Source organism: Balaenoptera borealis, assembly GCF_965194805.1.
Source record: "Balaenoptera borealis genome assembly, chromosome: 1".
In the NCBI taxonomy this organism is placed as follows: Eukaryota; Metazoa; Chordata; class Mammalia; order Artiodactyla; family Balaenopteridae; genus Balaenoptera; species Balaenoptera borealis.
Genome location: NC_138860.1, coordinates 25,720,046 through 25,737,451, shown reverse-complemented (window position 1 = coordinate 25,737,451; position 17,406 = coordinate 25,720,046). Strand labels below are relative to the sequence as shown.

The following is a 17,406-nucleotide window of genomic DNA, read 5'->3' as shown; positions in this document are numbered from 1 at the left end:
TAGTGTATAGGAATGCAAGAGATTTCTGTGCATTAATTTTGTATCCTGCTACTTTACCAAATTCATTGATTAGCTCTAGGAGTTTTCTGGTGGCATCTTTAGGATTCTCTATGTATAGTATCATGTGATCTGCAAAGAGTGACAGCTTTACTTCTTCTTTTCTGATTTGGATTCCTTTTATTTCTTTGTCTTCTCTGATTGCTGTGGCTAGGACTTCCAAAACTATGTTGAATAATAGTGGTGAGAGTGGGCAACCTTGTCTTGTTCCTGATCTTAGTGGAAATGGTTTCAGTTTTTCACCATTGAGGACAATATTGGCTGTGGGTTTGTCATATATGGCCTTTATTATGTTGAGGAAAGTTCCCTCTATGCCTGCTTTCTGCAGGGCTTTTATCATAACTGGATGTTGAATTTTGTCGAAAGCTTTCTCTGCATCTATTGAGATGATCATATGGTTTTTCTCCTTCAGTTTGTTAATATGATGTAACACGTTGATTGATTTGCGTATATTGAAGAATCCTTGCATTCCTGGAATAAACCCCACTTGATCATGGTGTATGATCCTTTTAATGTGCTGTTGGATTCTGTTTGCTAGTATTTTGTTGAGGATTTTTGCGTCTATGTTCATCAGTGATATTGGCCTGTAGTTTTCTTTCTTTGTGATATTTTTGTCTGGTTTTGGTGTCAGGGTGATGGTGGCCTCGTAGAATGAGCTGGGGAGTGTTCCTCCCTCTGCAATATTTTGGAAGAGTTTGAGAAGGGTAGGTGTTAGCTCTTCTCTAAATGTTTGATAGAATTCGCCTGTGAAGCCATCTGGTCCTGGGCTTTTGTTTGTTGGAAGATTTTTAATCACAGTTTCAATTTCAGTGCTTGTGATTGGTCTGTTCATATTTTCTATTTCTCCCTGGTTCAGTCTCGGCAGGTTGTGCATTTCTAAGAATTTGTCCATTTCTTCCAGGTTGTCTATTTTATTGGCATAGAGTTGCTTGTAGTAATCTCTCATGATCGTTTGTATTTCTGCAGTGTCAGTGGTTACTTCTCCTTTTTCATTTCTAATTCTATTGATTTGAGTCTTCTCCCTTTTTCTGTTGATGAGTCTGGCTAATGGTTTATCAATTTTGTTTATCTTCTCAAAGAACCAGCTTTTAGTTTTATTGGTCTTTGCTATTGTCTCCATTTCTTTTTCATTTATTTCTGATCTGATCTTTATGATTTCTTTCCTTCTGCTAGCTTTGGGGTTTTTTTGTTCTTCTTTCTCTGATTGCTTTAGGTGCAAGGTTAGGTTGTTTATTCAAGATGTTTCCTGTTTCTTTATGTAGGCTTGTATTGCTATAAACTTCCCTCTTAGAACTGCTTTTGCTGCATCCCATAGGTTTTCGGTCGTCGTGTCTCCATTGTCATTTGTTTCTAGGTATTTTTTGATTTCCCCTTTGATTTCTTCAGTGATCACTTCGTTATTAAGTAGTGTATTGTGTAGCCTCCATGTGTTTGTATTTCTTACAGATCTTTTCCTGTAATTGATATCTAGTCTCATAGCGTTGTGGTCAGAAAAGATACTTGATATGATTTCAATTTTCTTAAATTTACTGTGGCTTGATTTGTGACCCAAGATATGATCTATCCTGGAGAATGTTCCATGAGCACTTGAGAAAAATGTGTATTCTGTTGTTTTTGGGTGGAATGTCCTATAAATATCAATTAAGTCCATCTTGTTTAATGTATCATTTAAAGCTTGTGTTTCCTTATTTATTTTCATTTTGGATGATCTGTCCATTGGTGAAAGTGGAGTGTTAAAGTCCCCTACTATGATTGTGTTACTGTTGATTTCCCCTTTTATGGCTGTTAGTATTTGCCTTATGTATTGAGATGCTTCTATGTTGGGTGCATAAATATTTACAATTGTTATACCTTCTTCTTGGATCGATCCCTTGATCATTATATAGTGTCCTTGTCTCTTGTAATAGTCTTTATTTTAAAGTCTATTTTATCTGATATGAGAATTGCTACCCCAGCTTGTTGTTTTTGGTATCTATCCCCAGTGGCTAAGGTTGATTCAGTGGGTTGTGTAGGCTTCCTGGTGGAGGGGACTAGTGCCTGTGTTCTGGTGGATGAGGCTGGATCTTGTCTTTCTGGGGGGCACGTCCACGTCTGGTGGTGTGTTTTGGGGTGCCTGTGGCCTTATTATGATTTTAGGCAGCCTCTCTGCTAATGGATGGGGCTGTGTTCCTGTCTTGCTAGTTGTTTGGCATAGGGTGTCCAGCACTGTAGCTTGCTGGTCGTTGAGTGAAGCTGGGTCTTGATACTGAGATGGAGATCTCTGAGAGATTTTCACCGTTTGGTATTACGTGGAGCTGGGAGGTCTCTTGTGGACCAGTGTCCTGAAGTTGGCTCTCCCACCTCAGAGGCACAGCCCTGATGCCTGGCTGGAGCACCAAGAGCCTTTCATCCACATGGCTCAGAATAAAAGGGAGAAAAAATAGAAAGAAAGAAAGAAAGAGAATAAAATAAAATAAAATAAAATAAAGCTATTATAATAAAAAATAAGAAAAAAATTATTAAAAAATTGATGAAGAAAAATTTTCTTTAATTTTTGAAAATAAGTTTATTAATTTTTTATATTAAAAAATAAGAAAAAATTTAAGAGAAAAAAATTTAAGAGAAAAAAATTTTTAAATTTTTAAAATAAAAAATAGGAAAAAATTATTAAGAAAAAAATTTTTTTTAATTTTTTAAAATAAAAAATAAGAAAAAATTATTAAGAAAAACAATTTTTTAAAATTTTTTAAAATAAAAAATAAGGAAAAAATTATTAAAAAATTTATTAAGAAAAAAAATTTTTAAGTTAAAAAAAAAAAAAAAAAAAAGGATGGACCAAACCCTAGGACAAATGGTAAAAGCAAAGCTATACACACAAAATCTCACCCAGAAGCATACACATATACACTCACAAAAAAAGGAAAAGGGGAAAAATTAATATATCCTGCTCCCAAAGTCCACCTCCTGAATTTGGGATGATTCATTGTCTATTCAGGTATTCAGTAGATGCAGGTACATCAAGTTGTTTGTGGAGCTTTAATCCGCCGCTTCTGAGGCTGCTGGGAGAAATTTCCCTTTCTCTTCTTTGTTCGTACAGCTCCCGGGGTTCAGCTTTGGATTTGGCCCCGCCTCTGCGTGTAGGTCGCCTGAGGGCGTCTGTTCTTCGCTCACACAGGACGGAGTTAAAGGAGCAGCTGCTTCGGGGGCTCTGGCTCACTCAGGCGGGGTGGGGGGAGGGAAGGGTACGGATGCGGGGCGAGCCTGCGGCGGCAGAGGCCAGCGTGACGTTGCAACAGCCTGAGGCGCGCCGTGCGTTCTCCTGGGAAAGTTGTCCCTGGATCACGGGAGCCTGGCAGTGCCGGGCTGCACAGGCTCCTGGGAGGGGCGGTGTGGATAGTGGCCTGTGCTCGCACACAGGCTTCTTGGTGGCGGCAGCAGCAGGCTTAGAGTCTCATGCCCGTCTCTGGGGTCCGCGCTGATAGCCGCAGCTCGCGCCCGTCTCTGGAGCTCGTTTAGGCGGCGCTCTGAATCCCCTCTCCTTGCGCGCCGCGAAGCAAAGAGGCAAGAAAAAGTCTCTTGCCTCTTCGGCAGCTGCAGACTTTTTCCCAGGCTCCCTCCCGGCTAGCTGTGGTGCACTAACCCCTTCAGGCTGTGTTCACACCACCAACTCCAGTCCTCTCCCTGCGATCCGACCGAAGCCCGAGCCTCAGCTCTCAGCCCCCGCCCGCCCCAGCGGGTGAGCAGACAAGCCTCTCGGGCTGGTGAGTGCTGCTCGGCACCCATCCTCTGTGCGGGAATCTCTCCGCTTTGCCCTCTGCACCCCTGTGGCTGCGCTCTCCTCTGTGGCTCTGAAGCTTCCCCCCTCTGCCACACGCAGTCTCCGCCCGCGAAGGGGCTTCCTAGTGTGTGGAAACCTTTCCTCCTTCACAGCTCCCTCCCACTGGTGCAGGTCCCGTCCCTATTCTTTTGTCTCTGTTATTTCTTTTTTCTTTTGCCCTACCCAAGTACGTGGGGAGTTTCTTGCCTTTTGGGAGGTCTGACGTCTTCTGCCAGCGTTCAGTGGGTGTTCTGTAGGAGCAGTTCCATGTGTAGATGTATTTCTAATGTATCTGTGGGAAGGAAGGTGGTCTCTGCGTCTTACTCTTCCGCCATCTTGCCCAGACCCCCCCGAGGGTTTTTTAAATTACTGATTCAGTTTCATTCCTTGTAACCAGTCTGTTTATATTTTCTATTTTTTCTTGATTCCATCTTGGGAGATTGTACATTTCTAGGAGTTCATCCATTTCTTCTATATTGTCCATTTTATTCACATGCAGTTTTTTCAGAAATCTTCTATGATCCCTTGTGTTTCTGTGATGTCAATTGTAACTTCTCCTTTATCAGTTCTGATTTTGTTTATTTGAGCTCTCTTTCTTTCTTGATGAGTCTGGCTAAAAGTTTATCAATTTTGTTTATCTATCCAAAGAATCAGCTCTTAGTTTCATTGATCTTTTCTATTGTTGTTGTAGCCTCTATTTCATTTATTTCTGCCCTGATCTTTATGATTTCTTTCCTTCTACTAACTTTGAGTCTTGTTTGTTCTTATTTTTCTAGTTCCTTTAGGTGTAAAGTTAGGTTATTTACTTGAATTTTGTTTGTTTGTTTATTTCCTGAGGTTGGCTTGTAGTGCTGTAAGCTTCCCCATTAGAACTGCTTTTCCTGTGTCCTATAGATTTTGGATTGTTGTGTTTCCATTTTCATGTGTCTCCAGGTATTTTTTTGATATCCTCTTTCTTCATTAAGCCATTTGTTGTTTAGTAGCATGTTGTTTATCCTCCACATGTTTGATTTTTGCAGTTTTTTCCTTATAGTTGATTTCTGGTTTCATAGTGTTGTGGTTGGAAAAGATGCTTGATATGATTTCAGTTTTCTTAAATTTACCAAGGCTTATTCTGTGGCCTAGCATGTGATCTATACTGGAGAATGTCCGTGTGCACTTGGAAAGAATGTGTATTCTGCTGCTTTTGGATGGATTGCTTTGTATATATCTATTAAGTTCATCTAGTCTAATATGTCATTTAAGGCCAGCATTTCCTTATTGATTTTCTGTTTGTGTGATCTGTTCATTGATGTTAGTGAGGTGTTAAAGTCCCCTACTATGATTGTGTTACTGTCAATTTCTCCTTGTATGTTTGTTAAGATTTGCTTTATGTATTTAGGTACTCCTATGTTGGGTTGTTGTTTTATCCTCTTGTTGGATTGGTCCCTTTCTACTTAGTAATATCCATCTTTATCTCTTGTTATAGTCTTGGTTTTAAAGTCTATTTTCTCTGATATAAGTATTGCTACTCTGGCTTTCTTTTCATTTTTTTTCACATGGAGTACCGTTTTCCATTCCCTCACTTTCAGTCTATGTGTGTCTTTATATCTGAAGTGAGTCTCTTGTAGGTAGCATATATATGGGTCTTGTTTATGTATCCATTCAGTCACTCTACGTCTTTTGAGTAGAGCATTTAGTCCATTTACATTTACTGTAATTATTGATAGGTATGTACTTACTACCATTTTGTTAATTGTTTTCTGGTTGTTTTTGTAGTTTTTTTGTTTGTTTCTTCTTTTTCTCTCTTCCCATGTAATTTGATGACTATCTTTAGTGTTATGTTTGGATCTCTTTCTTTTTTGTGTGTGTGTATCTATTATAGATTTGTGGTTTGGGGTTACCATGAGGTTTATATATAGCAACCTGTATATATTTGTGATTATTATAAGTTACTGATCTCTTTAAGTTTGAACACATTTCTAACAACCCTGCATTTTTACTCCCCCCTACCCCATGTTAATGTTTTTGAAATCTTATTTTACATCTTTTTATTTTGTGTATCCCTTAACTACTTACTGTAAAAATAGCTGATTTTACTACTTTTGTCCTTTAACTTTTCTGCTAGCTTTATAAGTAGTTGGTCTATTACCTTTACTATATATTTGCCTTTACTGATGAGATTTTTCCTTTCATAATTTTTATATTTCTAGTTGTAGTCTTTTCTTTTCCACTTAGAAAGGTCCCTTTAATGTTTCTTATAAAGCCTGTTTAGTGGTGCTGAACTCTTTTAGCTTTTTGCTTGTCTGTAAAACTTCTCTTTAAATCTGAATGATAGCCTTGCTGGCTAGAGTATTCTTGGTTGTAGGTTTTTTCCTTTCATTACTTTAAAATGTGTCATGCCACTACCTTCTTCCTGGCAAAATTTATGCTGAAAAGTCAGCTGATAGCCTTACGGGAGTTACCTTGTACGTAATTGGTTGCTCTTCTCTTTCTGCTTTTAAGAGTCTCTCTTCATCTTTAATTTTTACCATCTTAATCACAGTATGTCTTGGTGTAGATATCTTTGGGTTCATCTTGTTTGGAACTCTCTGTGTTTTCTGGGCTTGGATATCTGTTTCCTTTCCTAAATTAGAGAGGTTTTTAGCTATTTTTTCTTCAGATAAGTTCTCCCCCTTTCTCTCTCTTCTCCTTCTGGTACCCCTGTAATGCAAATATTAGTAAATTAGTACATTATACCTAGAGGTATCTTTAACTGTTCTCATTTTTAAACATTGTCTTTTCTGTTCAGCTTGGATGATTTCCACTACTCTCAGTTTACTGATCTGTTCTGTATCTTTAATCTACTGATGATTTCTTCTCATGTATTTTTTATTTCAGTTATTACATTCTTCAGCTATGTTTGGTTCTTCTTTATATTTCCGAACTCTTTGTTAGACTTCTCACTGTGTTCATCCGTTCTTCTCCCAAGCATCTTTGAGTACCTTTATGATCATTATCTTGAACTCTTTATCAAGTAGATTGCTTATCTCCACTTATCTTAGTTCTTCTGGTGTTTTATTTTGTTCTTTTTTGGAATACATTCCTCTGTTGCCTCCTTTTGCCTATGTCTCTGTTTTTTATTTCTGTGTATGATATTAGGTAAGTCAGTTACATTTTGCAATCCTGGAGAATGGCCTCCTGTAGGAGACTTTCAGTGGGGCCTAGCAGCATACTCCCCACTGGTCACTGGAGCTATATGCTCTAGAGGTGCCCCCTATGTGGGCTGTATGGGCCTTTCTGTGGTGGTGGGGCTGACTACTGTGGGCACACTAGTAGGCAGAGCTGGCCCCCAGATGGCTGCCAGGCCCTGCCTCATGCTGAGGCTACTGCCCCTCTGGTGGGCATGGCCTGGTCCTGGAAAGGCTGGCTGCAGGGCTCTGGGGGTCCTGGGCTGGTACCAGCCTGACAGTAGGTGTGGCCAAGTCATGGCGTGCTGCACCAGGTATCCAGGGGGCTCAGGCTGGTGCAACCCCCCTGGGGTGAGGAGTACTGGATCCCAACATAGCTGGCTGCAGGACCCAGGGAGTCCCAGGGCTGGTATTGGTCTGCTACTGGGCAGGGAAGCACCTGGTGCTAATGAGATAGAGGGAGGACCCCAAAATGGTGCTTGCCAGCACCAGTGTCCTCATGGCAGAACAGGTGCCCCAAAATGGCTCCCATTAGCATCTCTGTCCCCAGAGGGAGTCCCAGTTCCCTTCTGCCTCCCCGGAAGGCTCTCCAAGATCAGCAAGTGGGTTGACCTGGGCTCCTTTCATATTACTACCTCTGCATTGGTTTCAGAGCATGTGAGATTTTGTGTGAGTCCTTTAAGAGTGTAACCTCTGTTTCCTATGGCCCTCCAGCTCTCTGTGTGCAAGCCCTGCTAGCCTTCAAAGCCAGATGTTCTGGGGGCTTGTTTTCCTGGTACAGGACCCCTGGGCTGGGGAGAGCCCAGTGTGAGGCTCAGACCCCTCGCTCCCCGGGGAGAATGCCTGTAATTGTGATTATCCTCCCATTTGGGGGTTGCCTACCTGGGAGTTTGGGTCTTGCCTACACTGCATCTCCGCGTCTCCTACCCATCTTGTTGTGGTTTCTTCTTTATATCTTTAGTTGTTGAAAATCTTTTCTGCTAGTCTTCAGGTTGTTCTCATTGATAGTTGCTCTGTACATAATTATAATTTTGGTGTGTCCAGGGACTTCCTAAACTCCACCATCTTGGTCATTCCTCTATTTCTAGTTTTTTGATAGTAGCCATTCTGACAGGTGTGAGGTGATATCTCATTGTGGTTTGATGTGCATTTCCCTCATGATTAATGATGTAGAGCATCTTTTCATGCACCTATTGGCCATCTGTATGTCTTCTTTGGAAAAATGTCCTCCGATCTTCTGCCCATTTTTCAGTTCGAGTGTTTGGTTTTTGCTAGTGAGTTGTATGAATTCTTTATATTTTGGGGGTAATAGCCACTTATCAGATATGTGATTTGTAATATTTTCTCCCATTTAGTAGGTTGCCTTTTCATTTTGTTCATGGTTGCCTTTGCTGCACAGAAGCGTTTTACTTTGATGTAATCTTACTTGTTTATTTTTGCTTTTGTTTCTGTTTCTGGTGTCAAGTTCAGAAAAAGCATCTTTACTACCTGTGTCAAGGAACTTACTGCCTATGTTTTCTTCTAGGAGATCTATGGTTTCAGGTCTTATATTCAAGTCTCTAATCCATTTTGAGTTAATTTTTGTGTATGGTGTAAGAAGCAGTCCAGTTACATTTTTTCAACACCATCTGTTGAAGAGACTGTCCTCTCCCCATTGAATATTCTTGGCTCCTTTGTCATAAATTAATTGACCACATATGTGTGGGTTTATGTCTGGGCTCTCTGTGCTGTTCTATTGATCTATGTGCCTGTTTTTATGCCAATACCATACTGTTTTAATTACTATAGCATTGTAATATTGTTTGAAATCAGGGAGCATGATACCTCCAGCTTCGTTCTTCTTGCAAAGATTTCTTTGGCTATTTGGAGTCTTTCCTGGTTTTATATAGACTTTAGGATTTATTGTTCTAGTTCTATTAAATATGCCATTGGTATTTTGATAGGGATTGCATTGAATCTGTAGATTGCTTTGGGTAGTGTGCACATTATAATGATGTTCTTTGAATCCATGAGCATGGACTGTCTTTCCATTTATTTGGGTCTTCTTCAATTTCTTTTGTTAATGTCATGTAGTTTTCAGCATGTAGGTCTTTCACCTCCTTGGTTATATTTATTCCTAGATGTTTTATTCTTTTTGATACATTTGTAAACAGGATTGCTTTCTTAATATTTCTTTCTGCTAGTTCATTAATGAATAGAAATGAAACAGATTTTTGGGTGTTGATTTTGTATCCCATGACTTTACTGAATTCATTTTAGTTCTTATTTTTTGATGGAGTCTTCAGGGTTTTCTATACATAACATCATGTCATCTGCAAATAGTGATGGTATTACTTCTTCCTTTCCAATTTGGATACCTTTTATTTCATTTTCTTGCCTAACTGCTCTGGATAGAACTTTCAATACCATGTTGAATACTGTCGACAAGAGTGGGCACTCTTGTCTTGTTCCTGACCATATAAGAAAAGCTTTCAGCTTTTCACCATTGAGTATGATGTTAGCAATGGGTTTGTCATGTATGGCCTTTATTATGTTGAAGTATATCCGCTCTATATACCCACTTTGCTGAGACTTTTTATCATAAATGGATGTTGAATTTTGTCAAATGCTTTTTCTGCATTTGAGATGATCATATGATTTTTATCCTTTATTTTGTTAATGTGGTATATCACATTGACTAATTCATGGATGTTGAACCATCCTTGCATCCCTAAACTAAATCCCACTTGATCATGGTATATGGTCCTTTTAATATATTGTTGAATTCAGTTTGCTAATATTTTGTTGAGGATTTTTGCACTTACGTTCATCAGTGATATTGGCTGTCATTTTCTTTTCTTGTGGCATCCTTGTCTGGTTTTGCCTTTAAATAATGGTTTCTCCTTTCTGGTACTCACCTTACTTTTCTATGTAATAAACTTCTCTATTAGAATGTGTGTGTGTGTGTGTGTGTGTGTGCACGCGTACACATGCACAATTCAAAACCCTCGCCTCTTCCTCAGTAAATTTAATAATGCTCTCTGCTAAACTAGTCCTGCACTTCTTATTCATGTCTCATATTGTTATTAGATCTCTTATATGTATATGTGTGTGTGTATGTATATATATATGTATATATTTCCACACACACTAAACTGTAAGCTCCAGGAATGCCTTTTCTTTTATTTTAATTTTATTAATACTTTATTTATGTCTCAGGACCTAACATAGTGTCTGACCCTTGGTTGATACTTAATAAAAATTTGTTCACCATGGCTTTGTTATTTTATTTCTAAATTTAGTGATTGTGACAGATGCTTGGATAGATCTTCTATAATTTAATTTTTGAATCTAATTTTTACACTTCTAAGTGGAGCAATTTTATATCTATACCCTAGGCCCATACTGCCGTTACTTGTTGACTATTTTTGTCTTGTCACCTCAAACAGATATCTAAAGCCAGAGTACCATATTCTATCCTAAAAGAAAAACTACCTCCAGCTTTTCCTCTGAAACTGCCTATTCTGGTGGTGCTGTTCTTCTTTCAGCCACAACCTAAGACTCATCTTTATATCAGCTTTATTCCTCACTACCTCCCTCCTCTCAGCATCACTCCAGTCAGCAAAACTTGTTGTTCTTCAAAGAATTATTTTTTGCTCCGTTCTTAAGTAAAGGATGGCAGGATATTCTGGCAGATAGAATATTGATTTTTTTATTTATTGAAAATATCTTATATGAAGTATATTAGTAGGTTTTATTGTGTTCAAGGAGGAAATGACATATTTATTTAATAAACCCTTTGCTTTCTTTTCCTCAGATTGATGCCTCATCATTTACGTTGACATTTTTTGGTCAAGGATACAGCCAAGACTTTGGTCCTGATAAGAACAAACCAAATATCAGAATTTGTACTCAGGTGAAAGGACCAGGTACTTCACATGTGACTTAAGAATGCTTGGGAGTTTTACATTGTCTTAAGCTATAAAGTGGTGTGCTATTACAGCAGTTATTGGTATCATTCAGTTTTATTTTTGTGTCCCTCTCTCTGTTTTTTTTTCTTTCAGTATGATTCAGTAATTCTGAATGGAATTTTTAATACTAAGAAGACAAGGGGCTGATTGATATTTATCTGTTCTATTCTCATAGTCAAGGGTCACTTTAAAGCAGTGTAGTTATAACATAATCAAAGCTGTGATACAAGCTTTCTTTGGAGTCTGGATCACTCTGACATTGTTTGTAAAGTGTGTGCACACGTGCATTTTTCTGGGCAAGGTAAAAGTTTTGATAGATTGTTAAAAAGAACTATCACTCCAAAACATTCAATAACTTATGCTGTAAATTTTAGAGAACTGTACAGAGACAATCCCACTTGTGAATTATAGTATAAGTTTAATTACCATCATTCCTAATGGATCACAGGGGGTCTGTTGTGCAGTTTTAATCAAGTGCAATAGCAAAGATATCTTTGCATCTTGCCTTTTTTTCAAATTTCCACCTGGGTTTTTAAGATAAGCTATGTTCTTATTTAACATGAATATAAACACTAATGTTCTCCTTGTTTATCGACTTCTTTTAAAGTTACTTCTTAAAGTTAGACTTCTTTGAGAGTTACTTAGTTGTTCTTTAAGAAATGGAGTCTTTTTTTAAAAGTGAAGTTTGATGTATTTGATTGATAAAGATCAGTATAGTATATGAATAGAGAAACAAGAAACCTGGGATTATTGGTAAGAGTTTGGACTTGAGCCGGCTGCCTGCATGTGATTCTGGCTCAACCACTACCTAACTTTGTGAATTTGAATGAGTCTCTTAACCTCTCTATGCCTCAGTTTCCTCATCTGTAAAATGAGTATAATATAGTACTAGCCTAGTATGATTGTTAGGAGAATTAAATGAGTTTAATGGATTTAAAGCACTTAATACAGTTCCTAACACTTAATAAGTACTATATAAATGTTGTTATTTTTGTTATTACATGAACAGAGTATTTATTGAGGAAATTCTGTATACCGATACTTAGATATAAAATCTACCATTTGACTTTTGGGTGTTGTTGAATGCATATTTTATGAATATTTTCTTTTTCTGTTATCTGCAGAAGCTGGCTATGTGGCTACCCCCATAGCCATGGTCCAGGCAGCCATAACTCTACTAACTGACGCCTCTGATCTTCCTAAGGCGTAAGTCTGGTTTTCTTCAAATTTGAAGATATCTTTTTCATTTATGTTATATTTTAGTTTATCTTGGTTCAGTTTTCAGTCGCTGGGTTTGTACATAAGCATTTACAGTACCTTTGATCCAAAGATAGAGGTAAACTTAATATTGTGAGAAGGACAGTTCCTTATTGGCCTCTAGGAACAGTGCAGAAGTAAATGAGAGGAGACAGAAAAGTTTGAGAGCCATGCTTCATTTCCTCCTGAAAATAACTCAGATCCAAAGTCAGCTACTCAAAAAAAGGTCCCTGTAGTTAAGTGTTATTGGCAGGAGCCCCTAATCCATGCTGAATGATACCCAGTTGGCAGTGGGAGCCTTGACCCCAAGCATGAGTTGATTCATGGCATCCTGGCTAGACACGTATCAAGTGAACTATCTTCCTGGAGCATATAGCTGTTACCCTAAAAGTAGGCCAACTTTACAAATGAGCATAGGCTTGCAGGCTTAGAAACAAATAAATTTAGGTTTGACCTGAAACAATAGTTAAGTAATAAACATAAAAATTATATAAAGTGAAACCTAATTAAATTTTCTTCAAATATTTTTATACCCTTTGAAAATATTTAGCATTTTCTAAATGTTACCCATTACATTTAAAGAAACTTCTTTTTCATCCAAATTGTCTTGTTTATGCTTTAGTAATAATTGATTACCTAAATTTATTTTGCCCATATGTATATTTAATCCTCCTGAGTCTAAGGGCTGACTTTATAAACAGCAGCTGTTACTTGGGTTAATAACCCTCAGTGTGCCCCTTCCAGCACACACACCAGTATCATGGAAACAGTCTCATTAGTCACTGAACTAACCTAGACGGCTTTGCAGGGTACTAGTTTACTCTTGAATAATAGCTGCTTGCTCATTTGGCTGATTTTAGGAATGAAACCAAAACCAGTCCATGATGGAATCAAGAATCAGGTTTTCATAAGCTCTGCACTGATTCGATAGCTAGTCCTCCAGTAAATCACACTAGCAGAGGAAAGGGCTGGAGCTGGGCTTTGTGCACTGTTTCATCTTGTTATTGTCTTACAGGGGTGGGGTCTTCACTCCTGGAGCAGCTTTCTCCAGAACAAAGTTGATTGACAGACTCAACCAACGTGGCATTGAATTTAGTGTCATTAGCAGCTCTGAAGTCTAAACATTTGAATAATTAACCGAAGTCATAAAATGCATGAATTAACAGCTTTTTAATTTGATATTTGAAATTCTTCTATAAGCCTGTCTGACTATATGTGGAAAAGATTGTCAAATCTAAAATATGTATACAGTAAAAGCAGGGAATTGTGCTAGCTTACCCTAAATTTCAACTCTTAGCTGATTTTTGTGATTTTATTGCTTGTGAGAAAAAATTAATATTTGACTGACTTTTTCATTGAAGAATTCAAGGTCAGTTTTTTAAGTGAGCTGGAAGATCAGAGGGTGGGATGGGTGGCTCTATCTGTGTTGCTGACATGCCCAGGCTGGTGGTCATGTAAGCCGGCAACTGCTGTTTTCCTTGCCATGATATTGGATGGGATCTCACTTCCCCATGAATTTCTCTGCATAGTGTAGGCCTTTGCCAAATGAAACTGCAGTTTTTGCTATTTTAGCCTACTTTTTCACCCATCCACACTGACTGATTTTGGACTCTTACCTAAGTTTAATAATAAAGGATTGTCAATTGAACAGTGGTTCTGTGTTTGGACGTGCCTGTGTATTTGAGTAGTGGTAGAAATGTGCTTCCTAAGTGGTCTGTGTACTGCTAATAATTGGGCTTATCATTCATTTTTCCCTGGTTCTGTACCTGTGTGCCTTAGTTTTAAGGATATTGCTGGTAAGTTTCTATTGATTTTCACTGCCTAAGCAAAATTTTTCTCTAATTTACTTTTTATATTTTAACCAGGTTTCCACTGAAGCCCAAAAATAAGGCAAAGGACTTTTCCTTTTGTAATAAGCATATAATAAACACACATAAGTGTTCTGTTACGTTCATTATGTAAAGAGGACAGCCATTGCCTTCATGGAATTTCTACTCTACAGTGAGAGGCATGACATTGATAGGAATCTTATTCATGTTGGGAGGTCCATCTGTGCTGCCTGTACAGAAGAAAGAGGGTCTGTTTAACTTGAAGAGGGAGATCCTTGGTGATAGTACTGTCCATCCTAACTTTGCTTCCTCTGCCCAGGGCTGGTCGAATCGGGTCTCAGCTGTGCACTAATTTGTGGGACCTTAGAAGAGGTTTTATCATCTCTAAAATCAGGAAGATGGACAAGAGCAAGAGATCTCATGACTAGCTGCATATCCGAACCACAAATAATATAGGTTCCCCAGCGGACCCCAGCAGTTTGCATTCGGGAGGTGTGACGGTTGGGCCCTAGGAATCCGTGGCTTAGATCTGCACTTGGGAGCTACTGGGTGAGACTCCATGTGCATCTTTCCACTTTCGCGATGCGTGCTGTGTTGTGCTCTAGTGTTGATGCTGATACATGACCACCTGTGTGACCCTGTCCTCGAGTTTGAGGTACAAGTGTCTCATCCTGATATTCTTTTTAACCCTCCAAGGCTCCACCTGCTCACTTGCAGAAAGTATATTTACTTGCCTCAAGCAATAAGTCTTAGTCCAAGAGGTAGAAGTCGTTCCTGCTTCCCATGGCCTCACTGCTATCCTGCCTCAAGGACAAAGGCTTTCCTAGACTCTGTGATGCTTTGCTGACCCTTATCCCTGCCATCACCAACATGGAGCTCCACACTTGGGCTCCAAGGTTACAGGTTATTTTTTAGTTCATGTGCATACACTCAGCCAGGACCTGAGCTACAGGCAAAACCCAAGCCCCTCCCTTAAGCCCTTGGGCCCTGGTAGTAAGCTGAAATCACCAGCCCAGATGCCTCTGCCTTCCCAGGGAGACTCCTCTTGGAGCCCTTGATAGCCTCTCCTGCCAGTAGAGTTTCAGTGCCCCTAACTTTATATTTTAGGGAGCAAGTGTTGGAGTTGTCACCTCTATTGCCTCCTTCCTGTGCTTATGCAAATCAGTCAGACTGCTCCTTGGGACAGTCCTGCATATTAAGGCCCCAGGCCTGTGGTTAGGAACGCAGTCCCAGAGTCAGCCCGCTGCTTACAGTGCCTGGGCAAGCCTCGTTTGTTTAACCTTTAAAGCCTCAAAATGGGGAAAGTAATAGGGCCAAATTCATAGAATTATGGTGAAAATTAAATGAGCTCACAGATGTTTAGCACTTAGATTAGTGCCTGGCACACAGTAAGCACTGGATAAGTCTCTGTTATTGCTGCTATTGTTAGTCTGTCTAAGGCCGCAAAAGTTTTCTTTACAAGCCTTTCCCCAGAGCACTCAGTGCCCGTGGGTCCTTAACTAAGACTCATCAATCAGTTCTTTGTGGAATCAAGATCTCTTTGAGATTGACTAATTCCCGGCAGATCTCATAGTAAATCTTAATCTCTGCCACCCCAGGCCCTTGCACTGAACGGGTCCCACAGTACAGGCACTAACGATGCTTAATGAATTGAACCTATTTCAAATAAACCTATGAAGACAGAAAATAAGTGGAGGTAGAATATCAAATTTGTTCAGAACAAGGATACAAAATGAGGGGCATGAAATAACCATTCTCTAGGTGAGACAGCAAGAAACTTATCAAAAGAGCTTTTATTTGAAGTTTGGAGCTGTTGATCTTGAAAATATTAACGGCAGGTGCTTATCAATTCCTTCTGTGTGCCAAGCACATTCTAAGTGCTTTATATTCTTTTATATTTGTTAACCATCTGCAGTAAGTACTGTTACCGTTCCCCTGTAACAGATAAGGAAAGAGACTTAGAGAGGGGAAGTCATTTGCCCCAAACCACACAATTGATTAGTGATGGATTCAACCCCAGGCAGTCGATCCCAGAGCTCAGAGTGCTGACCATTCACCTTTCATATTTCCCACCTCACCTTCACCTGGTTATGGATTCATTTTTACATGATTTTAAATCAAATTGAAGAAGAGGAGTTTTGCTTAAAAGTGGTATAATAGGTTGAGTGAGTGGGAAATGGGTTGACTAGGTTGAGTCCACAATTCAGCTCTGAGAGCCAAGTTAATTAAGCTTATTAGCTGCACAAATAATCTTCAGAACTCAAAGCTCAAATGTTTTCAGTTGGTGTATCCTCACTATTCCATATGCAATAAACATTCTCTCTTCTTTTTCACTATAAGAGCAACATCATTTTTCAGTTTCCACAAGCTGGATTCAAGTAGGTCCCCAAAGTCCTTTAACATTTGTGACTGCTGGTGTACAAATGGTCGAAGCATTTGATCGTCTTCCTAAAAATAAAGAAGAAAACAATATTGTTGTCAAACCCAAGTTCGTGTGCCCGACGCACAGTGAGGCCAAACAAACTGAAATGGCGGAGTTTGGAGCAGAGAAACTTGTATTAGTCAAGGAGGCACCAACACCAAAGATGGGAGACTTAGACTCGTCTCAAATCCATCTTGCTGGCTGGCCAGGGGCACAGGGTTTTTAAAAAAAAAGTAAAGGGTAGGGGGTCTTCATGATTTCAGCTTTCCTGTAAGACTTCAATTGCAGACTTCCCAGCACTGTCTTGGGACTCGTTGTGTCTGTCATTGGTGAATGTGATTGATCTATGTGTTCCTGCAAAGCAAACTAGTAAATCATGGTCTTGTGATCCCTTAACTTCTTTTTAGGAGAAAGCAAAAGCAATGGTTGAGGCATTTTGTTATTTACTTCGTGATGGTTCAGGAGTTTCAGTTAATTGACCTTCCCAGTGTCATCAATTTTAAGTCCACTTGGGCCCAGCCAGTTGAAGCCACAGGACATTATCTCCACAGTTTGGGGTCATAAGTCAAGGCATTACTTTAAGCTAACAATCATGGAAAAGATTATGTTGGGCTTGCTTTTCCATTGTTTCTGCGTTCCCTCACTTGCCTAGTTAGTAACGGCTTGAATCTGCTCTTTGGAACTCAGGGAAGGTCTAGGAGACAAAAGACTTTCTATAAACAAGAAATGGGGAACACAGAGGGGATTTTGTACCCAGGAGGGCCCCGCAGCATCCTGCTCGGTTTCAATATTAGTGGACTGACTTCATTACAGTAAAAGTACTGTGTGTGTACATGAGTGGGGTGCCCAGCGAGTTCTCCCTTTGGGCCAGAAAGCTGCATTTGAAAGCTGCTACCAGAGGCGACAAGTCACCTAGGAGCATGTCCTGTTTCAGGAAGGCTGCCTA

At 39.4% G+C, this 17,406-nt stretch overlaps 2 protein-coding genes across 3 annotated transcripts in view; one reads left to right on the top strand and one right to left on the bottom strand.

Annotated features, from left to right (window-relative positions):
* SCCPDH (saccharopine dehydrogenase (putative)) overlaps positions 1-13,862 on the top strand; it is a 45,996-nt gene extending 32,134 nt beyond the window's left edge. The window contains exons 10-12 of the mRNA XM_082341261.1: positions 10,799-10,910; positions 12,077-12,158; positions 13,225-13,862. Coding sequence (XP_082197387.1) covers positions 10,799-10,910; positions 12,077-12,158; positions 13,225-13,330 — 300 coding nt within the window. The 3' untranslated portion in view covers positions 13,331-13,862. The remainder of the gene's footprint in view (positions 1-10,798; positions 10,911-12,076; positions 12,159-13,224) is intronic.
* Positions 13,828-17,406, bottom strand: part of LOC309605045 (kinesin-like protein KIF28P) — a 70,283-nt gene continuing 66,704 nt past the window's right edge. For both annotated transcript variants that reach the window (XM_082340336.1, XM_082340335.1), the window contains exon 23: positions 13,828-16,486. In XM_082340336.1, the coding sequence (XP_082196462.1) occupies positions 16,334-16,486 (153 nt within the window). In that variant the 3' untranslated portion in view covers positions 13,828-16,333. The remainder of the gene's footprint in view (positions 16,487-17,406) is intronic.